This window comes from Tachyglossus aculeatus, chromosome 10 (assembly GCF_015852505.1).
Source record: "Tachyglossus aculeatus isolate mTacAcu1 chromosome 10, mTacAcu1.pri, whole genome shotgun sequence".
In the NCBI taxonomy this organism is placed as follows: Eukaryota; Metazoa; Chordata; class Mammalia; order Monotremata; family Tachyglossidae; genus Tachyglossus; species Tachyglossus aculeatus.
In genome coordinates this window covers 43,214,692-43,241,034 of record NC_052075.1, presented here as the reverse complement: position 1 = coordinate 43,241,034, position 26,343 = coordinate 43,214,692, and the positions used below count along the sequence as shown (strand labels likewise).

At 55.2% G+C, this 26,343-nt stretch overlaps 2 protein-coding genes across 3 annotated transcripts in view; one reads left to right on the top strand and one right to left on the bottom strand.

Moving 5' to 3' along the window:
- The window catches only part of TNPO3 (transportin 3), a 72,533-nt gene extending 56,003 nt beyond the window's left edge, over positions 1-16,530 (top strand). The window contains exons 13-23 of one of the 2 annotated variants that reach the window (XM_038752493.1): positions 34-125; positions 1,497-1,573; positions 3,035-3,095; positions 4,345-4,485; positions 5,476-5,592; positions 6,357-6,451; positions 8,347-8,503; positions 8,944-9,111; positions 11,126-11,238; positions 14,396-14,486; positions 15,497-16,530. In XM_038752493.1, the coding sequence (XP_038608421.1) occupies positions 34-125; positions 1,497-1,573; positions 3,035-3,095; positions 4,345-4,485; positions 5,476-5,592; positions 6,357-6,451; positions 8,347-8,503; positions 8,944-9,111; positions 11,126-11,238; positions 14,396-14,456 (1,082 nt within the window). In that variant the 3' untranslated portion in view covers positions 14,457-14,486; positions 15,497-16,530. Of the gene's footprint in view, positions 1-33; positions 126-1,496; positions 1,574-3,034; positions 3,096-4,338; positions 4,486-5,475; positions 5,593-6,356; positions 6,452-8,346; positions 8,504-8,943; positions 9,112-11,125; positions 11,239-14,395; positions 14,487-15,496 lie in introns of both variants that reach the window. The other variant, XM_038752492.1, reaches the window with a different exon arrangement.
- Positions 16,531-17,437: 907 nt separating this feature from the next.
- On the bottom strand, positions 17,438-23,106 carry IRF5 (interferon regulatory factor 5). Its single transcript, XM_038752441.1, has 8 exons — positions 22,906-23,106; positions 22,359-22,548; positions 20,680-20,741; positions 19,951-19,984; positions 19,570-19,848; positions 18,835-19,227; positions 18,522-18,640; positions 17,438-18,350 (listed from the first exon to the last, which is right to left on the bottom strand). The coding sequence occupies exons 1-8, from the start codon at positions 23,089-23,091 to the stop codon at positions 18,111-18,113; spliced, it is 1,503 nt and encodes a 500-aa protein (XP_038608369.1). The 5' UTR covers positions 23,092-23,106; the 3' UTR covers positions 17,438-18,110.
- Positions 23,107-26,343: the final 3,237 nt, after the last annotated feature.

Here is a 26,343-nt window from a genome sequence, read left to right as displayed (position 1 = left end):
CCATCCATGTGCTTCTTCCCCTTTGCTTTCCAGGGACGGCGCTGGTCCTCGCCAGGTTACCCTTGGAGAAAATTGCCGAATGCCTCAGTGAACTGTGTGCTGTTCAGGTCATGGCGTTGAAAAAGGTGAGCCCGGGCCAGAAGACTGGCATCTTCAGCCCTGCCCCCACCCCCAGCTGGCCTCTTTGCTACTTAATGGTTGGGGCATGGGACGCGGGGATTGGGGTTCCTGGCTTCTACTCCACTCTTTTCCACTATGGCAGTAAGTGAGCCACTGCCCAGAGCCTCCAGTCCAGCATTTTGATTTCAATCAATAATAATCAGTAGATCAGTGATATTTATTGAGTGCTTGCTGTATGTGCAGCACGCTCTTCTAAGCACTTGGAAGAATACAGTACAAGAAAATTACCAGTCACATTCCCTGACCATAATGAGCTTTCAGTCCAGAGGGAGAGACAGGCATTAATGTAAGTAAATAACATAATTTATAATGAATAATTTAAAGATGGGCATGAGTGCTGTGGGGTTAGGGGTGGGGTGAATAGCAAATGTCCAAATCATCAATCGTATTTATTGAGCGCTTACTGTGTGTAGAGCACTGTACTAAGTGCTTGGGAAGTACAAGTTGGCAACATATAGAGACAGTCCCTACCCAACAGTGGGCTCACAGTCTAAAAGGGAGCACAGATCCAAATGTCACAGATCCAAGTGCATAGATGACACAGAAGGTAGCGTAAGCCGGGGAAAAGAGGGCTTAATCAGGAAAGCCTTCATGGAGAAGATGTGACCGTGATTGTAGGTGGAGAGAGTGGTGGTAAAGCAGTATACCCTCTGGTGGTGTACCCTGTAGAGTGTGAGCCCTTCTAGACTATGAGCTCATTGTGGGCAGGAATGTGTCTGTTTGCTGTTATATTGTATTCTCCTGAGCGCTTAGTACGGTGCTTTGCACACAGTGAGCGCTCAATAAATATGATCGAATGAATGACTGAATATGGCCTATGTGAAGCGGGGAGTTCCAGGCTAGGAGGAGGATGTGGGAAAGGGGTCAGCAGTGAGATAGACAAGATAGACGCATAAGTAAACAGGCTGGGGATGAGCTGATTGACTGCTTTAATGCCTGTGCTAAGGAGTTTCTGTTTGACGGATGTGGCTGGGTAGTTATCGGAGGCCCTTGAAGAGTGGGGAGACATGTACTGAACGTTTTTGTTGGTAGGTCATCCAAGGAGCAGAGTGAAGTATGGATTGGAGTGGGGAGAGACAGGAGGCAGGGAGGTCAGCAAAAGTCAGATTGTCATGAAAGTCCCTTCTTGGTTCCCGAAACCGCTCCTCTTATTTTCCCACCTGGGTTTGGATGTGGGGATAAATTATCTGCCAGGTGCCATGGAAGAGACCTGTGTTAATGCTTCCTGGAGATGGTGGTTGCTAGTGGCTCAGAACGAAGAATTTACATGCATGTGTGAATGCTCTCTCTGAACATTGACTTCTGTCTGTCCTCAGCTACTGTCTCAGGAGCCCAGCAATGGCATATCCTCGGACCCCACTGTGTTTTTAGATCGCCTTGCAGTCATATTTAGGTAAGAAGGAAAGAGGCTGAAGAGTCTCTTGGCTGAGAGCAGTCGAGGACGGCCATGGAGCCGGCTTCACCTTGGTGAGGTCCTGGGATTTCTCCTTGGGTGGAGGCCCTGGGATCCAGGTGGACTTCTTCTCTTCCCTTCCCAGACCTGTCTGGCCTTCGATTCAGGTGACTCCATGCAAGTCACCTTCCCTGCCCAGCCTTTGGCCTTTCCTCTGGAGAACAGGGAGGATGAGGTCTGAAAAGAGCTCTGAGAGCCCGAGATGAAAGGCACAGTGCAAAAGCTAAGACATCATTGCTGTTATGGCATTGTCCATGTCCCCTTGTAAAAGAGTAATTGAGCCCTTGGTCTCTCCTGGGTGGAAAGCAATAAAGGATCCTGAGGTGGTTTTTCTCGATCAAGTCCTCATCCAAGAGCAAGAGGGGGCCTGATGAGTTAAAAAGGCAACTGAGGGAGAGTGGATTAAAGGGCAGCTCTTCCCTGGGAATGATTCCTCAGGAGGGCCTTCTAAACCCCAAACGGTGAAGGATGAGAGCGGAGAAGGGGACCTGCAGAGTACACAGGCAAAGGTGCTGGACCAGCAGGGTGGAGAATTGTCCTGCATTCGCGAACCTTGGTCTGCAAATGGTAGCCCACTCTCATCCTGTTCACTTAGGAGGAGGACTAGAGAGCTTCCTCCCTCCCTTTCCCCTCCACCCACCTTGGGCCACCCCCACCTCACTCTGTGCCAACTTCTGAGGGTTTGTTGAAGGCAACCCTCGTTTCGAGCCAAGTAAAGAAAAATCCAGGAATTTGTGGCTTGAGGATAAAGTTAATGTGTGGAGTTGGGTTTGGGAAAACATGGCTAAAGACGGGGGACTGGAGAATGGGGAAGGGGCTAGAGAGCGCAGTGGTCAGGAAAGGGGGTTGGAGCTGGCCAGAGGTGGGCACGCTCTGTCTGCCTAACTGTTACTGGTTGGGAGAAACAGCCTCCCCGGACTGGAGGCCCCGAAGCTCTCGTCCTTTCTGGGACGGGAGCGAAGCTGCATTTGTTTTCTCAGGGAAGACTCAGAGGCCCAGTTTAATATATCTGACTCGTGGCTACACGTTGAGGGCAAAAGGGGAGGAAAAAGAAAGAAATGATTGCAAAACCCCACTGTTCCCCGAGCTGCTGGGAAGCCTCCTTGGGGATGAGTCGGTCACCGTCGAAGGGATGTGTGTGGGTTTGCAGACACTGGGAGGGAAGATTTGGAGAGGGTAAGAGTGACTGATCCAACTTCAGAAAGACAGGCGCCCTCAGGTCCGGCCCCCAGGAGGCTGGGGGCGAGCAGCCTGACTGAGTGTCTGGCTGCAGAGTGGCTGTGCCGCCGGGCCGGGGGCCTGGTATTCATCCTTCAGCGAGTGGGCAGGGGGCGTGGTGGGTTGCTTCATCTGAGAAACTGCTTGGCCTTCATTGCTTCGGGGCATTTGTTTCTTCCCCAGACACACCAACCCCATCGTAGAAAATGGACAGACTCATCCGTGCCAAAAAGTCATACAGGAAGTAAGTGCCGATGGGTGCCCCAGGGCTCAGAGGTGCCCTTGGCCCCAGAGCCTGCCTCCCTCCTACTCTTCCTCCACTTGCTGGGATTTGGGTAGCGCGTGGGAGCCCGATTCCCCGTTCCCCCGGCACCCCCACCACTCCGCTTCCTGGAAAGGAAGCCCCTTGCTACTGAGATTTGGAGACCAGAGGTACCAGCCGCTCATAAAGTCACCTCTACCTCAGCTTTGACCAGAAAGCAGACTGGGTGGAGTCTCCCTGAAGAGTCAAGAGTGAAGGGATGGGAGTAGGCCTAGATTAGCCCTCTGCTTCAGACGCTTTTAGTGTTGCGTTAGAAATGGTATCCCTGCGTTCTCATGGTTTCACCTGAAATACCTTCCCAACCTCCCCCTCATGAATCTCGTGTGTCTCCCCCCACCCCAGTTACATTTAGGCCTCTCATCCCCAGCCCCCACACTCCAGCCCACCCCAGAGAACGGCAGCATCTGGGGAGGTGAAAAAAGAAAGTTGTTTCCATTTTACCTCAGACCTTGGGTCAACTGCCGCTTTTTGACGGCTCCCCAGACTTCCCAGCAGCGGCCTGCCGTCTGCCCTAAGGCTCTGAGAGGGCCTTAGGAGGCTCTGAGAAGATAGCGTGTCTGGAGAACCGGATTCTGATTCCAGTTGTACCACTGACCAGTGATGCGTGACCTCTTTCACGCTCCAGTAGTAATTTACATATCCACTGTTTCACGGCGGGTGGAGAGGCTCTCTAAAGCAGCCTGGGAGAAGGACTTTGGGATTATCTGAAGAAAGACATTCTGTAAATCCCCAGTTTCCGAAACGCTGTTGAGTCAACTAACGGGGTTAAAGACTCCTTTCCTTTAAAATCCCCACTGCGTTCAAGACCTTTGCACCATCCGACAGCAACTCTTCCTATTAAAGAACGCTAACTGCTTCTGCAGAGCTAGTTCTTCACTGAAGCCGGGACCTTTCAGTTCTTAAAACATTGCTACTGCTTTACTGTTACTGGGCATTTCTTCAGTGGTGGATGATGTCTTCTCCCCAGAACCCCCAACCACCCGTCAATCAGTAGTGTTTAGAGGGAGCCAACCCTGTGCAGAGCACGGTGCTGCTTACTTGGGAGAGTACAATAGAAGTAAAATCCAATCTGTTCCTGGCAGCAAAAGCCATTCCATACTTCTTTAAAGTCAAGGCCGGTCTGTTCCTGCCTCTTTATCTTTCCTCCTGTGTTTTCCCCTTTTTGGCTCAGATCTGGCCTGTTCTGTCAGAGACCCTGAACAAGCACCGGGCAGATAACCGCATCGTGGAGCGCTGCTGCCGGTGCTTGCGCTTTGCTGTTCGCTGCGTGGGCAAAGGCTCCGCTGCCCTGCTTCAGCCCCTGGTCACCCAGGTAAGCTCCTCGCCCCGAGACTCTCCAGGGCCCGTCGCGGGCGCATGAACAAGTGGGCATTTGGGCAGGGGAGTCGGGCTACGGTGGGGGCAGGTCCATCCCACTCAGAGAAGAGCAGCGCTGGGGCGACTGGAAATCTTGAGCTGGCTGATTTCTGGGCCATTCATCTCGAAATCATTAGGGGTCTCTATTGGAATTGCTCATCAGTTAAACTCTGTGACCTTCAGTCTGTAAGCCCACCTGAGTTCCTCAAATCTGTGTCCAGTGGATGTCTTTTTCTTTTTTTTTCTTTTTTAAATTAGAAGACCATAAGTGTTACCTTCCCATTTACTGATGTCCACCCCCCGCCCCCTAGGATTTCATTTGGAAGTATGTATTCACGGAGTCATTTTCACAGTGGGGAAGAAAATCAAAAACAGCAGTTCACATTGCTAGTCATTTTCACTTAAATACTTGCCTTGTGGCCTCACTGAGCTCCAGCCTGATTCCTGCTCCCCGGTACGTTCCGGACCCGAGTCTCACGCCTCGGTTGGTATCGTTTGGCTGCTGGTGGATAATTGCACCATTTCCAAACCCAGCTGACGTTCACGGCAGAGCCGTGGATGGACTGTGACGGGAGGAATTTGCACCAAGACCCTCATTGCTTGTCACTCCCAGTTGAAGCTCGTGACCAGCAAATAGCAGGGCATATCATTTTCCTAACTTCACATAACATGCTTGGTTAACTTGGTCAATTGAGAGGACTGAGAATAATTTTCACAGGGTCACAGAATCAACTTACCCGGCTGCACCCCACCTTGGGAGGGAGTCACGCTGAGCCACCACAGTATTTCAATTGTTGGTTCCTGGAGAAACTGGAGGGCTGCCCTGGCCCTCCCAAGGCCGGGCGAGCCCCTGGGAAGGAAGGGACCCGTCCGGCACAGTGGCTGCTCTTTGGGGAGCCAGACGGCTGCCTCTGAATGACCTCATGGTGCTGCTTCCGCTTGGCAGATGGTGAGCGTATACCAGGTGCATCAGCACTCCTGTTTCCTGTACCTCGGCAGCATCCTGGTGGATGAGTACGGGATGGAAGAGGGTTGTCGGCAGGGGCTACTAGACATGCTGCAGGTAAGTCTCTCTGTGGGAGGAAAGCCATTTCCTCAGCCTTGACTAGGTGATAGCATAGGTGCGTGTGTGTGTGTGTGCGTGTGCGCGCACCGTCCAATCTTGGCTCAAACCTCTTGCCTTTTGAGTGGTATTTCCCTCCTGTGGCAGGGTTGACTGCTAAAGGCTTTGCACTGCGGTAAAGTTCATTTTTTCCAGTTAGTAAAAACTTCCTCTCAGCTTGCAGGTTATGGATAAGGGGATGGCAGTGGGTGTTTTTTTAATGAGTTTAGCAGGTGCTCTGCGTGACATGCAACCTCTCCAGAGGTGTTCTTATGTTTGGACTTGCTGCCTGGCACTCAAAAAGTTTCAAACCCCAGACAGTCCAGCTATGAACTCCTTATGCTCTACTATTAAATCGACTTAGCATTTGGGGAAGCTATTTAAGATCCAGGGAGACGCTCAGCGTGGGCAGTAAGCACGGTGGAAAAGGTGGCCCTGGAGCCACGTCCTCTTGATTTGGTCTCTGCAGTAACTGGCAGGTGGCCGATTGAAAGGGTTAAATTACCACCCCCTTTCCTGGGGTCCTCAGCCCAAAGCCGTCTTCCCTCCCCTTTTGAGCCATAAGTCCTGGACATGAGTGCTCAGGTGGCAGAGACCACCCCGAGTGCTGCTGCAGCCTGCACCGTTTCTCTGAACCCCATTCTTTTCCCCTCCATCTGCCTCCAGACATTTGGAGGAAGGCCAGTGACCATTGAAATAAAATCGCTCCTCTGTCCTTCTTGTAGGCACTATGCATCCCCACCTTTCAGCTCCTAGAGCAGCAGAACGGCCTCCAGAATCACCCTGACACTGTGGATGACCTCTTCCGGCTAGCCACCAGGTAACCCAACCCCTTTGCTTGCTGCTGAGCTCAGCCAGGATATATACACACATATACACACACACAAAAACACACACACCTCCCACCCCATCACTGTGCTGGCCCCACTTTTGTCAGGGGTCTGAGCCCCTTTCTCCTGTCTGCAGTTGCATCTTAAGAGAAGCAGCGTGGCTTAGTGGAAAGAGCGTGGGCTTGGGAGTCAGAGGTAGTGGGTTCTAATCCCACCACTTGTCAGCTGTGTGACTTTGGGTAAGTCACTTCTCTGTGCTTCAGTTACCTCATCTGTAAAATGGGGATTAATCAATCAATCGTATTTATTGAGCGCTTACTGTGTGCAGAGCACTGTACTAAGCGCTTGGGAAGTACAAGTTGGCAACATATAGAGACGATCCCTACCCAACAGTGGGCTCACAGTCTAGAAGGGGGAGACAGAGAACAAAACAAAACATATTAACAAAATAAAAGAAATAGAATAGATATGTACAAGTAAAATAAATAAATAGATGGAGTGATAAATATGTACAAACATATTTATTAAGACTGTGAGCCCCACACAGACGGACAACCTGACAACCTTTTATTTACTCCAGTGCTTAGAACAGTGCTTGGCACATAGTAAGCGTTATTGTTATTGTTATCTCTGTCACAGCAGCAGTAGTGGTTGTATTTGAGGGCCCACTGGGTGCACTGACTGTACCCATTTCCTGCCCACAAGGAGCTTTCACTCCGAAGGGGGCGGACAGACAGTAAATGTATTTGCAAAAAGAATAATTAAAATAAGTAATTGAATGGAGAGTTTAATAATAATAATAATAATAATGTTGGCATTTGTTCAGCGCTTACTATGTGCAAAGCACTGTTCTAAGCGCTGGGGGGGTACAAAGTGATCAGGTTGTCCCACGTGGGGCTCACAGTCTTAATCCCCATTTTACAGATGAGGGAACTGAGGCTCAGAGAAGTTAAGCGACTTGCCCAAGGTCAGACAGCTGACATGTGGCGGAGCAGGGATTCAAACCCATGACCTCTGACTCCAAAGCCTATGCTCTTTCCACTGAGCCACACTGCTTCTTCTTAAATGAATAAGCATTTATAATGAGAGACTGGGTACAAATAGGTACATAGCTGCCAGGGGTGGCTAATGAGAATTAATTTGGAATGGCCTGATGGAGGAGGTAGGCTTTGAATTTGGGGAGGGCTGTGGTCTGATGGATTTTGATCAGGGGGAGTTCCAAGCCCTGGGTACAGCGGGAGCGAGGGGGCTGAGGCAAGAGATTTGAGAGTGGGAGGTAGGGTTAGGGAGAAACAGGCAAAGAGAGCAGATAGGTAAGATGAGATCATTGGGAATCTGCAGGGGCCCTTCAACTGGGATTTGCATTATGGATTTTGGGGGAATCTCCCAAGACTTGGGTTTAGCCCAGAACTGATCTACTTTTGAATCATTCTGGAATTCATTCTGAGCCCTGTTGGTTGTTTTTTGGTTTTTTTTAACCAAAATCGGCAGTGTCCTCCACCCCCCATGACCTCTTGGGGAGAACCTTCCTGGATAGTAGTGTATACAAAAAGTGGTCATTGTGACAGCAGAAACTCCCTCCTACTTCAACTGTGAGCCCCAGGTCGGGCAGGGACCGTGTCCAACCCACTTCTCGATTCTACCCTAGCACTCAGAACAGTGCCTGACACATTGTAAGCACTTAAATAGCATAGCAAACAAACTGGTCCCTCATCTGAAATGACTTCTGCTACTCAAGGGAGAGCCGAGATTCAAGGTTCTGGGTTGTCCCCGTTGGGTTATGTGGACCAAGATCTTTTAAGTTTTCAGTGGTTTTTGGCACCATCGACCCCATTTGTGTCATGCCGGCGTTCTGTACCTAGCCCCTCTCTTCTTCCCCCTCCAGGTTTATCCAGCGCAGTCCGGTCACCCTGTTGAGGAGTCAGGTGGTCATTCCCATCCTGCAGTGGGCCATCGCCTGCACCACCCTCGACCACCGGGACGCCAACTGCAGCGTCATGAAGTTCTTGCGTGATCTCATCCACTCTGGGGTGGCCAATGATGTACGTACTTCCTTCTCCAACTCCCAAGCCAGGATTCTGTTGAGGAAGGAGGCCTTTCCCAGAAGAGTGGGAAAGGCCTCTGCTCTCCTTTCCTGTTCCTCACCCTTGGTTCACTCCTGCTTCCCCCTCACCAGTCATGCTTACAGAAGGGCTCTGATTTTGGCCTCCAGGCTGATTATCCACAGCCCGCCTGCTGATGGGGGTTTGGGCCTCCTTGGAGGCTCGGGGTTCTTCCCCTGGAAACTGAGTCGTTAGATACCACGATTAATTGGTTGACCTTCGCCCCTAGCCTAAGAGTGTGGTGGGCAGAAGGGGAGAGTTTGGGCAGCAGGGTCCCTGTATCCCTGGATGCAAAGAAATGGGCTGGGAGAGGAAGGAGCGGAGCTCCATCTTTGAGGGGGTTGGAGAGTGCTCACCCGGCCACCTTTGGTTCTCTTTAGCACGAAGAGGACTTTGAGCTGCGGAAAGAGCTGATCGGACAAGTAATGAACCAGCTCGGACAGCAACTTGTGAGCCAGCTGCTGCACACGTGCTGTTTCTGCCTGCCCCCGTACACCCTGCCGGATGTGGCCGAAGTGCTCTGGGAGATCATGCAAGTCGACAGACCGGTAAGACGACCTAACGGGGGTTGGCCTTGGAAGACTTGCTCTCTCTCTCTCTCTCTCTCTCTCTCTGTCTCTCTTGCTCAGTTCCTAGCAGACACTGGCTCCTGGGGACAGAGCCCAGTTAGGACATCGTGGTACCGGGTGATCAGTGGAGCCCCAGGGGGGCCTTGTACGTTCAGGAGGCGGGTGGAAGCTTGTTGATTCCCTCGACGCCTCTCTGCTTCCCGTGAAACCAAAGGGAGGGTGACCTCCCCACTACTGCCCTAATGAGTCTTCAGCTAGGATTGGCGCGAACTGCCCAAACGTTTTTATCACGCTATTCGCATTGTTCCCCAGCCACCGGGTGTGGGTGTGTCCCGAGGGGCAGGGATCGACCTGAAGCGGGAGACATAGGGCAGTGTCCCCAAAGGCCAGGTTACAGTCCCAGGCTTGCAGCTGCTATGGACAGACTGGCAAGGGTCGAGTATGGTTTTTGTCCAGGGAGTTGGCTGCTGATTCCCATCTCCCTCAGGGCCAGCCAAGGTTCGGGGAAGGGCTAGAGGCGGCACGGTGGTAGTGAGAAGGGTGGACGGAGTTGGGAGGGAACGCTTGTGGAGCCAGGACTAGTTTCTGGGAAGTAGGGTTTCCTGGTGGAAAGAGCATATGGGCTTGGGAGTCAGAGGACCTGTTTCTCAGCCCTGCCACTTGTCTGCTAGGTGATTTTGGTAAAGTCACTTAACTTCTCTGTGCTTCAGCTACCTCATCTATAAAATGGGGATTAAATCCTACTCCCTCCTACTTCAATTCTGAGCCCCATCTGGGGCCGGGATTGTGTCCAGCCTGATTATCTAGTAGTATGGTATTTGGCACGTAATAAGTGCTTAACAAATACTGTTGCTACCACTGCTACTATTATTACTGTTATTATTACCCTAGGCTCAGCATTATCAGAAGTGCCAAATTACTCTCGATAGCTCCATTTTCTGTTTTCCCCCTGAACGAGCTTGTCTCTTGGCACGGCAGGGTCCTGGGGCAGTTCCTGTGAGGGCCACACTGTGCAGGGCAGCTCTTCCCTGGTGCCCTTCCTAGCCCTGGTTCTGTTGGGATATCTTAGGACCCAAGCTTCTCCCCGCATGGAGTGCTCCCCGGGCCTGGCAGCCTTCTCTAGGTGGCCTCATATGGAAAGGGCTGTGTGTTTGGCATCGATGGCTAACCCTGGCCGATAGGAGATTGCACACGGTTTTCACACATTCACAGGTGGAGCTCACACTTCGTGAGTTGGGGGGAGATCCGGAGAGGAGCCAGAAGAGCTCAGTGAAACGATGAGAAGCCAGGAAAGGAGGGGGTTAAGGGTGGGGGCAGACTGGGAGCCCTGGGCAGAGGGAGGTAGCCAGCTGCTCCCCATCTCCCCTGAGAACTGGATGGGAGGAAATGGGCGGAATAACAGCAGACAAGAGATATCAGGGTAGAGATCAAGCCTGCTCTGACCTAGTGGGTAGGCAGGAAGGAGGGGGAGTTAGGGAACAGTCTGTTTAGAAGCACAGGGGTGGGGGGAGGGCGGAGGGCCTCATATAGATTTCTCCTTGCACTAGGACTCTAGGATTATGGAGTGGGTCTGAGGGTCGCCCGCCCTTTGACCCTTTATACTTAGAGCTTCTACTTCTTTGCCCTTCCGTTGGAGGGGATTTTCAAGACTGGGAAGTGACTTGGTGGTGGGGCAAAGCTCATGCAGCTCTCCAGGTGGAGCTCCACCTGCCTGGTGTCTGGGGGCGGGGGGGGCGGGGGATTACCAGAACGAGCAGCACAGCCCCTCACCCACTTCAGAGGTCATGTCCAAATGGGGACGGTCCATCTTAAAGCATCTCCCGTGGTATGTCCAGTGTGGGGAGGTCTCAACGGAAATCCACCAGCCTTTGCTGGTTCTCATAGAGCCCAGTGGGGGAATATACCCCATTTAGCATCTTTTTCATTTCTCCCCTCTTTTCTTCTTCTCCTCCTTCCCACCCGCCTCCCCCTCCCTGGCTCCCGCACCCCGCAGACGTTTTGCCGATGGCTAGAGAATTCTCTGAAGGGTTTACCAAAGGAAACAACCGGAGGGGCTGTCACGGTTACACACAAGCAGCTTACCGACTTCCACAAGCAGGTCACAAGGTGAGTGAGTGCGGGCAGGGGAGACGCGACAGGTGAGGTGGGCTGGAGGTGGCTCTGGCTGTATGCTGGCACATCGCTCACTCGTTCCGAAACCCATCAGGGCAGCGTGCCCTTTGCCTGCCCCCATGGTGTCACTGCTTTTGGCTCTTGGAGTGTGGCCGGGCCCCCGGACTAGCTACGGGGGCCAACCGAGGATGTGTTCTGTGTTGGGGGACGGGGCCTCTTCCTGGTTATCATTGAAGAGTGCCTCTCCCATTTATGTCTTCTGGGACAGTTGGGGGAAAGGGGTTCTTCCCGGTCCACTCCGGCAGATGGGGTCGGGCCACACCGGCTCACGAGGATTTCTCGATTCTCACCGAGAACGGGGAGCGGATGTGAGGCGATTGGGGTGGAAAGCTAATTTAATGCGCTCATCCTGCTCTGGGCTTGGTGCAAACTCCCAGACCCTATTCCCCCGTGGGCTGAGGCGACAGTGGCCGGCTGAGGGGCCAGGTTGGAGTTTGCCAACAGGGACTGCCTAACGAGAGGGCACCAAAACGGGGGCAACCTAAGGACAAAAGTTAACCCGTATCCCCCACATCCTCCGCCCCCACCTCCTTCTGCCTTTTTTAAACAAAGTGTCAATGTAAAGAGGCCGGAGCCTGCCCTGAGGGTAGACTCGGGCAGTTGTTGGGTGGGTTAGAACACTCTCCACAGAGTCTGCCTCGGGACTTCTCTCTCTGGACTAACTGGGACGGTCACCCACCCACGCACACTCTTCGGTTTAAATCTCTCCATCCTCCACCTCTTCCTCCTCTTCGCTGCCGTCCCTCCTCTCCCCGCCACCTCCCTAGCCTTGGCTTATGGGGTAAAGAGCTGGTGTAGGAGTCACAGGGTGAGAGATCGCCTCATTGATTCAATCCAGGGGATGCGAGCATCACCCCGAGATTGGGGGTTCACCAAAACAAGCCCCTTGGTAAAGGGCTTTCTCCACTCACTCAGCGACTGCAAGATGCCCCGGCTTGCAGCCTGGGCTTCCCTTGATCTTTCTTGGCTAAACGAGTTTGGCGGCTCCCGTACAGGGCCGTGACATCATGGCGAGGGAGCGCGGCTGAACCGGGCAAGTCCCGGTGGGGTTCTAGAGCCAGAAAAGGCTCGGGATTCCGGACCTGCCAGAATTAATTGGCTTTCCCCAGCCTACTGGCCGCCTTTGAGCCCGTGGCTCTGTGACTCAGTCCCCCTGTCTTGGTCTTAAGGTCCTGCAGGTCCTGCCTCAACGTGCCTTGTGTTTGCCATCCTATCAGGGAGGGTGAACTGGTTCAGTTTCATTTCAGCAAGCCCCAGCCTGTCTTTGAAGCGGCGGTGGCGAATTCCCCAGCTTTTTCGGCCATCCGGCCCCGGCAGCCCGTCGGGGCCTCTTGTCTCCTAGACTCCTTGTCTCCTTCTCGTCGCCCTGTCCCTTCCCACCAGGACAGAGAGAGGAGAGCTTCTTGTCTTTCTGGCCAGGCAGGGGGTTAAAGGGCCGGGGATTGGGATGGGAAGTGTTGAGGAGTGGAGTTGTTGCGAGGGGTTATCTATTTGGAGGGCAAAATTGGGCTAGGGGACAAGAAGGGGCCTGGGGACTTGGTGAGGATTAAGAACTATTGGGCATGACTGGAAATGTGGCATTCAAGACCAGAAAGGAAGTGGCTACCTGAGTGAGTGAAGGGAGTGAATGGGAGTCGGCTACCTGAAGGACCCCTGATGGGAAAACACTGGGGAACCACTGCCCTAGACCTCTCTTTCCAAGAAGGATTTGGTAACCATTCTCATCGCTTGCTTCCCGCCACAGGGCAGAAAACTGGTGACTACCTGGAACAGTGTCTCTTTTAGAGACTGGGATAGGGGTGACCGCAGGTAGCTCATCTTTTCCCACGTTTAGCCAGGGAATTCCAAGGAGCAGAAGGACTTTGGCCATTCAGCAAGTAGGGTGGTGGTTTTTAATTTGGTGAAAAAATGGGCACGGTTTCCAGCCCCGTTTTTTACTCCCCGAGCGCCACAGTTTCTCCCTTCCTGCCCCTGCGTGTGAGAGGCCAGGAGGTTTTGAAAAAGGCTAGGAGCAGAGCCTGCTGGGGAAGGCTGAGACCCCGACCTGGAAGAGTGGGAACCCCGCGGCTCGGGCAGAACAGGAAGTCGAGGTCTCTCCAGGCAGAATCTGAGTCAGAGCAGCGCAGCCTTGGAATCCAGGGTTTTGCCGGCCTGGGTTCTTTGTTCTAACCGCTAAACCACACAGCCGCTCCCCCAACCCAGCTGGCGGCATGAATCTGTTCTCGGTCAACCCCAATGCCGACCAAACCCTTATTATTATTGATTTGGAAACTGCCCCGAAATTAAACGCTTTTACGGCCGCTTATTAAATCCAGGAAGAGCATAATGGCACGAGTCCCATAAAAACGAAAGTTTCCTGGTTGGGTTTCCAGGGGAAGGAGAGGCAGGAGGGAGATGGCCCTAAATCCCTGTTTGTGACAGTGGCCCTGATGGTCGGAGGCTCTAAGGCATCCTGGTCCCTTTGTCCCTACTTTCTGGCTTCACGAATGGTGTTCGGCTGTGCTGGTGCCCTGGGATGATACGGGCAGAGCTGGAGGAAGAGCTCACAAGGGGATTCTCCCTTACCCACGTGGGGCCGATGCTAAAACAGCTCTTTGTCACAGTGCCCGGGAAAGAGGGAGAATCTTGGCTTGGCTCCAGTGCCCCAGTGGTACTCGTGAGCCCGGGAGTGGTATGAAAGCAGTAGGGCTGGGTTAGAATCATCTCCTGGCCCAGTGCGCTGCTGACATGCTACACAGGCATCTCAAGTGTTTGCCTGAGGACGGATCCCACTTCCTCCTCCTCCCTTCCTCCTCCTTATTCCCCCCCCCCAACACATACACACTCACTCTCTCACCCTCCCTGCCCCCCAAAATGCAGCTTGTTCAACTAGAAAATCAGGGATTGGTACCGACTCAGCTGCCGGACCTTTTCAGCCAGAGCCGGCGCCCAGGTGAGAGAAGCAGAAGGGAAATCACAACGGGGTGCTTGGAGGCAGAAAACCAAGCCCCACACCCGCTGTAGCATGGCTTCTCCATCCATGGGCCCTGGCCTGGGCCCTTCAACCTCACAGTCCGCCAAATTTGATTGCCACCTCTCTCTTCCTTTCCAGTGCTGAGGAATGTAAACAAGTTTGCTGGGCCTTGCGGGACTTCACCAGACTGTTTCGATAGCTTGCACTCCTGTACCGTGCCTGTCCCCAGGTGAGTTGAGTGGTGCCACTGGTGGTCCCACTGGTGAGAGAGCAGTGTCTGGCCTTTCTGGGGGGCTCTCGCACGTGGGGTGACCTTTCCAGGAGCCACACAGGCGATACCCAGTCCCCCGGTGCAAGTTGCGGGGGGCAGCTGGAGTCCCCGGCATTCACTCAAAACCTGCTCAGCTCCTTCCCGGGTGCCCTTTGGCGGGGGACGGAAGGGGTAAATCTGTCTGTCCGTGCCCTAGACCAGTCGAGATGTCCAGTCTTTTGAACTTCCCCTGTCGGGACCCAAAACAAGCTACAATGTAGTTGATCTGCAGTTCCAATTAAAGGACCCCTCGAGTCCCAGCTGCTGCGTTTCCCATATCTGCACAGTCGGGATCTACCTCTCAACTGTTTGCGTGACTGATGGAAAGCATCTAGAGAGTCGAGGTGCAAAAGGAGGATGGTGGGTGAGGGCGAGGACTTTCCGAGGACTCTGCCTGTGCTCTAGGAACTGCTGGGCTTGTGGCCTGCTAACTTAAGCCTTCCCAGGGCAGCCCACAGCAAGGCCTCTGAGGTGGGTTTACGGTCTCCGCCAACCATTACCGGGCAGCCCTTTTCTCCTCTTTTAAGGGGATGATTTCCTTAATGGAGAAGCAGAACTTCTTGGGGGAACTTAGGCACCCGCCCCAAGTTAAAGGCCTTTCCCGGCCGAGGGCAATAGGAAACACAAAGTGAGGGGGAGGATGCCACAAGCCAGTTACCGGGGCAGGGGTGGCCCTGGAGGTCCCTGGAAGTGGCCGTTGGCCGTAGTGCCCGCCTGCTCCCTATGCTGACTGGCAGCGTACATTGGAAAATCAGTCAATCGTATTTATTGAGCGCTTACCGTGTGCAGCGCACTGTAGTAAGCGCTTGGGAAGTACAAGTTGGCAACACATGGAGACAGTCCCTACCCAACAGTCTAAAAATGCTCGCCACCAACAGCCAGGGGCTGATGCCGATTGCCTTGCCGTTTCTCTCCCTCCCTGTCCCCAGGAATGTCTTTTCGCATTAGAAGACAGGAGAAAACCGAAAACAAGAATGTGTCCCCCCGCAACCAGAAGCCTTCCATCGTGGTGAAGGGGCTTTCACGCGCGCCCAAGGAGCCCCGGGGGAAGAGGCCCAGCTCCCTAGGGCAGTTCTGGGGGCAGAGGGCAAATCACAGCGCTCGGACAAGATGGCTGCAGCCTGCGTTGGCACCATGGGAAGCTGGTTTCCTGTCGGACTCGTTTTAAAAAAGGAAAAAGAAAAAACTTTAAAAAGAAAAAAAAAAAAGGAAAAACAAATGAAGCGGAACAAGACCGGAAACGTTTGCCTGGCAGCATTTAGAAGAACAAAAAGGAATGAAAACCAACCACAGAATACGATAAAAGTAATGAACTTTCTGTGAAATGAAATGAAAAAAGCAGATTACTTAAAAACGTGGGAATTTGAAAGAATAAACCAAATTGCTGCAGTGGAGGGGGGTGGGAAACATCTTTCAGGTGTTTAGTTTTTTTTGTTTTTATTATTATTATTATTTTTGAAATACACCAAACGGAAATGAGTTTCTCCTGCCTTCCACCTCTTTCCCCTACGGTGATCAGACAAGGGACGAGGATCAGGGAGCTGGGCCACCCCAGTCCCGGCCCCACTCAGACACCAGGTCCCTGTCAGCCTCATGGAGACAAGAGCTCAAAATCAGGGGAGTATTATATATATATTATATATATATTTTCTCTTTTTAAAATATTTTTTTTTTAATTTGAAAGTTTTTTTTTTTTCTTAAATTTTGGAGAGAGAAGGCAGGGTGGGGGAGATACAACAATGTGTTTTACGGGGCTGACGCTTTTATTCCAAGGTTTGGGAATGGGGGAGGGAAGGGAGGGTGCCAAACCCGATCTTAATCTTTCAAAGCAATGCGAGCCGGCTCCGCTGTCGGCCTAGAGCGGGAGCGCGCACTGTTCCGTCTGGTGTTGTAGCCATCTCGAGAACAAAACAACAACAAAATCAACTGAAAAAACAACAACAGAAAAAAATAAAAAAAAAAATCTAAGCTCTTATTCTTCCGCTTCGACTTCTTGTTGTGCCCGTCTGCCCACGGGGCGGGGACTGCCCCGCCTCGTCCCGGCCGGCCTGCGGTTACCACCGAGGCTGCGGGCCCGGCAATGGCCCGTGACGGGTCCTCTGGCCATCCCAGGAGATTGGGGGGGTGGCGGGGGGGTGGGGGGAACCCCACATCCCAGCTGACCCAACCCCTGGGTAGGGGCAACCACGTCAGGCACCAAAGCAGGCTGGGCTACGGCCCCTAGCCCGGCTGCAACGAGGAAGCCCCCCCTGCACTGCAACTAGATGGTGTTTCTGTTCCCCCTCTGAGGGGAAACGGGGAAATTGGGGCCCAGAGGGACTCATCGCAAGAGCAGCTAGGCCCAGCCCCATCCCTCCTTGTGGGGGATGGGGCTCCATCAGTGAAGTATCTGAGCAGAGGCCATGATGGAGAAAGCTTTCTGCATTTCCGAATAGAAAAACTGGCTTGAAGTGGCCTCAGCCCTGCATGTTAAGTCTGTTCTGCGATTGTTTGGGCTCCTTTAGTCAGTCGCACTTTCTTATCCCGTCAGGAAACTCCGCCCTGAGGAGCGAAGGACCAGGGGCATTGCACTGTGCGGCCGTCAGGCTTCTTAGCACCTTTCCTCTAGGTTCTCCACACTGTCCTGCTCTCCGGCCCCTGGTGCACGTGGCGATTGGCAGGGAAGCGGCTGTCAGGCCCTGGAACTATTCTCACTGAAGATTGCAGAGGGCTTTCCATAGAGACTTATCCCTCAACGTCTTTGGGGGGGGGGGGGGGCAGGAAGAGGGAACCGTGTTTGCTGTGGAGTTGGAGGGGCTGAGCAAAGTCTCCACCCAAGACCGTGACCAGCTCAGCAGTCCCCAGGGTGGAGGAAGACACACGCAGAGGGGCAAGTCTAAGGAAGTTTATTTAACAAAGCAGCTCAGGCCCCATAACCAGTCCCGTGGTCCCCTGCCCCTAGGGCAGCTACTTGTAGCCAGCTGGAGGAACCTGTCCTCAGCTTCCCCTTTGCCTCAGGGAGACCGGGGCGGCTCAGAGGGCCATGTGAGGGGACCCCTGCCCTCTACCAGAAACCATCCCTGCAGTTTGCACCCCTACTTGGGATGTCCCAGCCACTTGCACCTCGTGCAGCTGAGAGAGGGCAGCGCTACAGCCCCGGAGTCGGGGAGCGGGGGCAATCGGGGCTTCTCTGGACCGACACCACTAGCAATTCCCCCCAGGTGCAAGGTGGCACCCACTGGGAGTGGCGCTCCCCAAGTTAGCGGTGGCGGCGGCAGCTCCGAGGCCCTGCCCCATCCACCCTGGCTCTTCCCTGGAGCCTCCATCACCTACCCCAGCAGCCAGAGTGGTGATCCCAGCTGTCGTGCCGGGGCTGGGCCTCCTGTCCGGTCCTGTCCTGGCCTGTCCTCTCCTCCCCAGGGCAGCTTGCAGGTTCTCAGCAGGACTCCGGAAGGCCAAGGTGGGGAGGGGCCTGCATCCCGTTGGCACCTCGGCATGAGTTGAGGAGAGGCAGGCCGGTGGGCACGGCCGAGCGAGAAGAGGGAGGCGATGCCAGCGGCAATCCTAGCGCATGCCCGCTGGGTGCATGGGCCAGGGTCCCGTGCCCGCGTCCTGGCTCGAGGGTCCAGCTGGGGTGGGCTGCAGCCGCTGCTGCGACTGCCAGATCTGGTGCAGCTCCTTGAACTGCTCCACCATCCTGTCCTTGAGGTCCGGGTTGGAGATCTGAAGCCGGATGCTGTCGGCCGACCAGGACAGCTCCCCCGAGAACATCTCCAGCAGCAGCCGGGCTGCCACGGGCACCACCTGGGGAGACCAGCGGTGGCTCAGGGGGCAGAACGGGGGGGGCCCTGGGGTAGGGGAGAGGGAGCGGTCGGGGGCTCGAATCGAGGAACCCGAGGACCAGGCCGCAAGAGCCGGTCGGGGGAGGATGGGGGTGGCCGAGCAGAGGGGGAGGGGGCCACGGGCCCCGCCTACCTGCACGGTGATGAGTTTCTTCTCCCGCGGCTTGAGATCCGGCCACTCCTCGCCAAAGCAGAAGAAGATCTCAAAGGACGGCGGGGTGGGCACCTGGCCCTTCTGGAACAGGATGAGTTCTGCGGAGAAGGAGGCAGGGGCCGAGGCCCAGCTCTCAGCCGAGACCCTAACGCCAGTTCCTGGCCCACGTGCAGGGGAGAGGAGAGGGGAGAGCAGAGCTAGAGCAGGAGACAGGCCTTGGGGTCAGAGGGGAGAGGGGTGGGCCGTCGGTGGGTCAGGGGGCCGGGAAGCAGGAGGGGGATCCGGGCCTCACCGTTGAGGAACTGCTCGAGGCTGAAGAGCTTGGTCTTCCTCTCGCGCTGGATGGGGTTGGGGCCGGGGTGGTCGGGCTTGGCGCAGGGGCCGCTCCAGAACACCTTGCACTGGCAGAGGCGGACGGCGTACAGGTCCTGGCCCTGCAGCTGCAGGATCAGCCCCCGGTCCAGCACGTCCAGCAGCTGGAGGGTGTAGAAGCGCTGCTTGTCGCTGGGGATGTCCTCGGGGCCGGGGAAGCGTACCTGCTCCAGGCTCACGGGCCCGAACAGCTCCACCTGCTCCTGCGTGGCCTCCAGTTGGCTGTAGAAGAGGCGGCAGCCGTGGGGGTTGCTGATGGTCAGGGCGCGGGGCGGCCGGCCCCGGTACTGGAACTTGATCTCCAGGTCGGTCACTGGGGGAAGGGACAGGCCCCGCGGGGGGCCCCGTGAGTGCTTCGCTCCTGATCCCCCCTCCAAGGCCCGGTGGCCCACTGACCCTGGCCCACTACCCCCCAGAAGTCCTGGCCCACTGTCCCATCCCCAGGGAGGGCCCTCTGATTCACCCTGGGCAGGGTGGGGGAAACCCTTAGACGTTAGGGGTGGTGAGACGGAGCCCGGAATTTCAGTACCACCCAGTCCGTTTCAGGACAAGTGGTTCACATTGGCCCAGGAACCGGGGGGCTCTGCCTGCCACCCACCCCGGGCCTTGTCACCGATCCCTGGGCCCCACCCACTCCCAGCTCGGCGGGCCTTACGTGGGAGCATGTGCGGGCTGACCAGGAGGTCCGGCAGCAACTGTTCCGCAGGAGGAGCGGGGTTGGAGCCCAGGGGTCCGGGCTCCAGGCCTGGCAAGCCCCCTGGAAGCAGCTCCCCGAAGCCAGCAGGGGGTCCAGGGGGAAGGGCCAGGGCCGCCGCCGCAGCAGGGGAGGGGCCCAAACCCAAGGGCGGCTCGTAGCCGGGCGGCCATTTCAGCTCGTGCTTCAGCCAGGGGTAGGGCTGCATAGCCGGGACCGGGACTGGGACCTGGCCCTGGTCTGCAGAGAGGGGAAGAGTCAAGGCATCGGTTCCTCCGGCTCAGGGTGGAACTCTCCCATTCCCCTTCCTCCCTCCTCCAGCTCCCACCATCCCTTCCTCACCTGTGATACTCAGAGTTGGTAGCATTTGCTGCAGCTGAGGGAGAAGAGGGGCAGAAGGGAGATTATTAAAGTCCAAGTACCGGGACCCGGCCACAGACTCCTCCCCACCCTTTTGGTTTAGCCAGGCCCCAGGGTGAGGGCCCAGATCCAGGTTGGGGAGAGGGGGAGATGTGCGGAGCTGGGAGAGTACCAATGGCCAAAGGGTGGACTGCCCAGAAAGGTCAGTCTCGTGAGGATTTTTTAAACCAGAATAAAAGTTCTCAACCACCCTCGGTAGAGAAATGGTTAGTATCCAGAGGCGGGGGTGATCGTCTCCCCTTGAGGACACACAAGAGGAGGTGGACTGCAGCAGGGCAGCTTGTGGTTAGATCAGAAAGGAGTGAGTGAATGTCTTTCTTGGGACTCCGTGAGCGTCAGAGAGACCGCATCCTCTCAGCTCCCAGTGCACAGGGAAAGGCCGGGTCCTCGGGGCGGGGACGGGAGGTACCCCGGCAGGCCTGGGGTGGATTCGGCGCCAGACTGCCCAGAACCAGAAGAATGGACATGTTGACCTTGGAAACTTCTCCCAACCTCAAGGTTTGAAGACAGGAGAGAGCAGAGGCTGGAATGACAGGACATCTCCGAGCCCCATCCACAGGGTCCCTGAACTCGGGTGGCAGTGGGGAAACTGAGGCTCTGGAAGGGAATGGATAACTAAACCCTAGGGCAGGGATTCCAGCCCACATTCACCTCCTCTTCTTCTTCCTCTTCCTCCCCTGGACCACAGCCATACTCCTCGCCCATCAAGGACCCTGTGGGGCAAGTCAAGAAACCATTAGGCTCCCTGTTTCACTCTGCCCCAAGCCCACGCCCTCCCATCCAGTCGAGCCTGCTGCCTGGTAGCCCTCGGTCTGTGGTTCACCCTCTCCAGCCCCTCCATGTCCCGGCCCAAGGCCACCTCCCCGGGGAAGCCTTCCCAGATGCCCCACCCCCGTGACCAGTCAATCATAGTCATCGCATCTGAACATCCACATTTGCGGCGACCTCTGGTCTGTCTCGTCTGACCGAGGAGTCCAGCACGGACGAGATCCACCCCCTTGGTGAGCTCCCAGGAGTGTGACTCACATCTGTCCGCTAACACAGACCCCACAACACACCTATGACCCTATGCCCTGTACACATGTCCACACCATTATTCCATGAGCCCGAGCCAGGTACCCAGGGCCAATGGGAAAAAAACAGCACTTTAGTTTCATTCTCTTTGCTCCCAAAGACCCCAGCCAAAGGGCAGGTTCTCTTTCATTCATTCAGTCATATTTATTGAGCGCTTACTGTGTGTACTAAGCTCTTGGGAGAGTACAATATAACAATAAACATATTCCCTGCCCACAACGAGTTTACAGTCTTAGCCATTCATTCAATTGTCGTTTGAGTGCTTACTGTGTGCAGAGCACAGTACTATCTCTATATGTTGAGGACCATCTCTATATGTTGCCAACTTGTACTTCCCAAGTGCTTAGTACAGTGCTCTGCACACAGTAAGCACTCAATAAGTAGGATTGAATGAATGAGTGAGAGGTCATGGGTTCAAATCCCAGCTCCACCAACTGTCAGCTGTGTGACTTTGGACAAGTCACTTCACTTCCCTGTGCCTCAATGACCTCATCTGTAAAATGGGGATGAAGCCTGTGAGCCCCCCCGTGGGACAACTTGGTCACCGTGTAACCTCCTCAGCACTTAGAACAGTGCTTCGCACATAGTAACTGCTTAATAAATGCTATTATTATTAGTAGTGTTAGTCTCCACTTCAGTTCCCTCATCTGTAAAATGGGGATGAAGCCTGTGAGCCCCCCGTGGGACAACCTGATCACCTTGTAACCTCCCCAGTGCTTAGAACAGTGCTTGGCACATAGTAACTGCTTAATAAATGCCATTATTATTAGTAGTATTAGTCTCCGCTTCAGTTCCCTCATCTGGAAAATGGGGATGAAGCCTGTGAGCCCCCCGTGGGACAACCTGATCACCTTGTAACCTCCCCAGTGCTTTGAACAGTGCTTGGCACATAGTAACTGCTTAATAAATGCCATTATTATTATTATTATTAGTCTCTGCTTCAGTTCCCTCATCTGGAAAATGGGGATGAAGGCTGTGAGCCCCCCGTGGGACAACCTGATCACCTTGTAACCTCCCCAGCGCTTAGAACAGTGCTATGCACATAGTAAGCGCTTAAAAAATGCCATTATTATTATTATTATTACTAAGCGCTTGGGAGAGTACACTATAAGAATAAACAGACACATTCCCTGCCCACAAGTTGTGGTCTACAGCCGGGCCAAGCGGAGCCAATGGGCAGGGTTGGACAGCCGCTCCGCTCCGCTGGGCCTTGCGAGAGGCTGTTGGGCTTACTTGCCCCCGGCGGGGTGGGTTACCTGGCGGGGTGGGGCCGGTGGCACAGACCTCGTAGATCTTGTAGGGCTGAGGTGGCGTGTCCCGAGGCCCGTCGTACAGCAGGCTGAATTCGCGGCTCTTGTTCAGGGCACAGCGCAGGTTGGCCTTCCACTTGGCCGGATCCGCCTCATCCACCCCCTCCGTGTACTTGCCCGTCTCCTTGGCCCAGGCCTGGGGCGGGTGGGAAGGAGGGCACGGGGCCGTCAGTCCCCCGAGGAGGGAAACTGAGGCAGTGGGGGGGCGAGGCCCCCTCGCCTATTGGGACCCGTACTGCCGTGCGACGGAGAACCGTGGGAGGGGGCACGAGCGGGAAGCGGGAGAGTCAGTCAGACGATCGTATTTCGTGAGCGCTTACTAGGTGCAGAGCACTACACTAAGCGCTTGGGAGAGTACAGTATAACAATAAACAGACACATTCCCTGCCCACAACAAGCTTACAGTCTAGAGGACTGTAGTGGGATCCAGTGGGCATCCCCCCTCCCTCACCCTGGGGGTGTCCTCCCCCCCGCCCCCCACCATGTAACTGACCTTGAATATGGTGTTGTCATCGTCCTGCGGGGGCCCATGGCGGGTGGCATGGCGCCAGGGGATGCAGAAGAGCCTGCGTTCGGCGTTGACCCACTGCAGCCCCGGGTACTGGCGGCTGTTCACCTGGGCCACCAGCCAGGGCTTCAGCCGCACTCGGCGTGGAGGGGGCGGCACCGGCAGGTTCATGGCGCGGGGGTGGCAGGGGGGACCTGGGGAGCGGGGCTGGTCAGTACAGCAGAAACCGGGCCCTCTGCACCCTACCCGAGAGCTTGGGGTTCCTGGAATCGGAGCCCGCTAGGTGTGGGGAGGAGGAGGAAGGACCACACATTGGACCCAAGAAAAGCTGGCGGCCCATCCTCCCGGTCTTCTTAGCCAGCCCGCTCCTGGGCACCCACAGGGGCTCGAACATTGCCAGTTAAGCTTGTTCTCAGCTGGGGGCCAGAGGGGAAGAGACAGCAGAAGTCTAGTCTTGCTGGGTGACAAGGAGTGCGGAGCCTAGCTCCTGGGTGCTGGTCTTGGACCCAGATACCAGATTGTGCTGGGGGATGGGGTGAAAGCACCAGTCTGGGGGCCCCAACAGCTGCCATTGGGAGGACCAGGGGGACTCAAAGCAGGGAAAAAGGATCCCAAAGTCCCAAAGGTTTTCCTCTTCTCAGACTGGGGACGATGCTGAATTCTGCCCCCTTGCAGAGAGAGGAAGGATGCTCCAGGAGCTGAGACAAGATGAGAGCCAGGAGTCCTGGCAAGCAGAGCTGGCCTAGGCTGACATCACCCAAAGCAGGACCTGTACGGTTCCAGGCCCAGTATCCCTGTCTGGACCCACCCCGCTTAACACCCCACGTGGGGTGGGATGGCAGGACTTGTCCATGCCTAGCAGGACCTGGACACTTCCTGGATGTCTGCCTACGTCCGGCTGCCACTGCTGCCTTGCTGAGGCCCGTAGGCAAGGCTGCCGCACCCACTTGCCCCTTTGGCAGTTCCGGAGAGCCAGTCATAGCGTCCAGCCTCCTGGAGGGATAGGACTCGGGGTCCTGGGGGATGGGGAGTGAGAAGCAATGTACACATAAAGAGGCCTCTTCTACTCTGCTCTCCAGAGCCGGCTCCCACTCCCCCCAGTTCTAGCCCAGGGCCGGGGCCCCTGCTCCATGCCTTTTGAGCTCTTCCAGGCTGCCTATGCTCAGGTGAGGGGGGTCCTGGAGTGGCGCTGCCCTTTCCAAGGGGAAAGAAGTAGGGGGTTGGGGGTGAAGCTCCTTCCCTGGGGCCTAAGTGGCTCAGTTCCCTATTCTGTGCTCCCCCAATCCCACGCCCCCACCCCAGCAGGGAAATGAAAGGCCTCGGGACCGGTTGTGTCGAAAACCTGACTCATTGTGCTCCTGGGGGTGGGGCTGGGGGAGGAGGGGGCAGCAACGAGGGGGTGGGGGGCATCCTGGCAGGAAGACTAAGAGGGAGAGGGCAGCAGGGATTGTGTCAGTAGGAATGGCACCCAGACCCAGTCCTTCTCCTCCTCCTCCTCCTCCCACACTTCCCACCCGGGTGGGCAGAGCAGGCTGCGCTACAAGTCCCCTGCCCAGGGTCTCTGTGGGGGGCTTCCCTCTTCCTCGGCGTTGAGGTTGGGCTGCGCAGTCATCGCTGGGGGTTTCATCACCGCCCAGGGCGGCAGAGATGCTCCCAGCTCCAAATGGCAGCTCTGCAGGCCCGGCCGGGAGGGCGTCCTGACAACTCCGGCGGTGCCCCAACTAGGAGGAGACCCCGGCCTCAAAGACCCAAGGCCCAGGGTGCCCCCCGCCCAAGCCCCAAACCCGATCCCCGGCCGGGGGAGACTGGAGCTTGGCAGAGGGAGCTCACTGCAGGGGCAGGGGCAGCAGCAAGGGCAGGGATGTGGCTGCCCCGAACACCAGGACACGATGGGGGAGAACTGGGCCCGGTGCGCCTCCTCCCATCTTCGGGACCCCGGGGGAGTGGGGGACAGGGGCCCTCGATGGGGAACACTTGACTCTGCAGGCTCCATTTGGGCTTGAATGGCAACGATTGATTGATTGATTGATTGACTTGAATGGCAATACCCGTAGGCCTGGGTCTTCCTCCCCGTCCCTCTCCCCGCAAAATAATAATAATAATGGCATTTATTAAGCACTTACTATGTGCAAAGCACTGTTCTAAGCGCTGGGGAGGTTACAAGGTGATCAGGTTGTCCCACAGGGGGCTCACAGTCTTCATCCCCATTTTACAGATGAAGTAACTGAGGCCCAGGGAAGTGAAGTGACTTGCCCAAAGTCACACAGCTGACAAGTGGCGGAACCGGGATTTGAACCCCTGACCTCTGACTCCAAAGTCCGTGCTCTTTCCACTGAGCCACGCTGCTTCTCTACATAATACATATATACTTCTCTACAAATACATATATACTTCCTGAACCTATTCAGCTTCCAACCTCACCCAGACCCCACTTCTCCGGGACGAAAAGGCAACATCTCCCAATTGCTTAGTACAGTGCTCTGCACACAGTAATTGCTCAATAAATACGACTGAATGAATGAATAAATGAATGAACATGGTTCCTGAACGCCCCCTCCCTAGTCCCCCAGTCGACATTTTTAGTCCCTCCCACCGGCCCTGATTAACAAGCTGTAAAGAGGCAGAAACTCTCCAACCCTCTCCTGTCTCAGTTGAATTCACACAGTGCCTCACCCTATATCCACCCCAGCCCCCACCCCCCTGGTGAACCAGAGCCTGGGAAACCAGGGAGCCCGAGACCCCCCGCTCTTTTCCTCTGGCCCCTTTCTTCCCACTACAAAGAAAGGCCAAACTGAGGCTCTAGTGAGTGGGCCTGGAAACTGGGGCGGCAGACACCGTCACTGGGCCAACCCCTGAGTCATAGGACAAGAAATGGAAACAGGACGCCTGGTCCCTCACAGGGTCTGGCCTTTGGGGTGGAGATGAGGGCAAGGAGGATGAGTCTGGGGCGGCATTCATTCAATCGTATTTACTGAGCGCTTACTGTGTGCAGAGCACTGTACTAAGCACTTGGGAAGTACAAGTTGGACTTGTGGCAACTTCCTCCCGAGGAGTCAGGCGCCCAGCTAGGGGAAGGGTGGGCTTGTCTGGGAAAGTCATATGGCAGAGGTGGTTGAGGCCTCCAGAGTCCCAGAACAGGCCAGGAAGAGGGTATGGGCTTTGCCGAAATGCTCCTCCGTCCAGTCCAGGAACTCTGGACATCACCCATTAATAATAATAATAATAACAATTGTTAAGCGCTTACTATATGCCAAGCACTGTTCTAAACATTGAGGGAGATATAATGTAATCAGGTTGGACACACTCCCTATCCCACATGAGGCTCACAGTCAATCCCCATTTTACAGATAAGGTAACTGAGGCACAGAGAAGTTAAGTAATTATAATAATTGTGGCATTTGTTAAGCGCTTACTATGTACCAG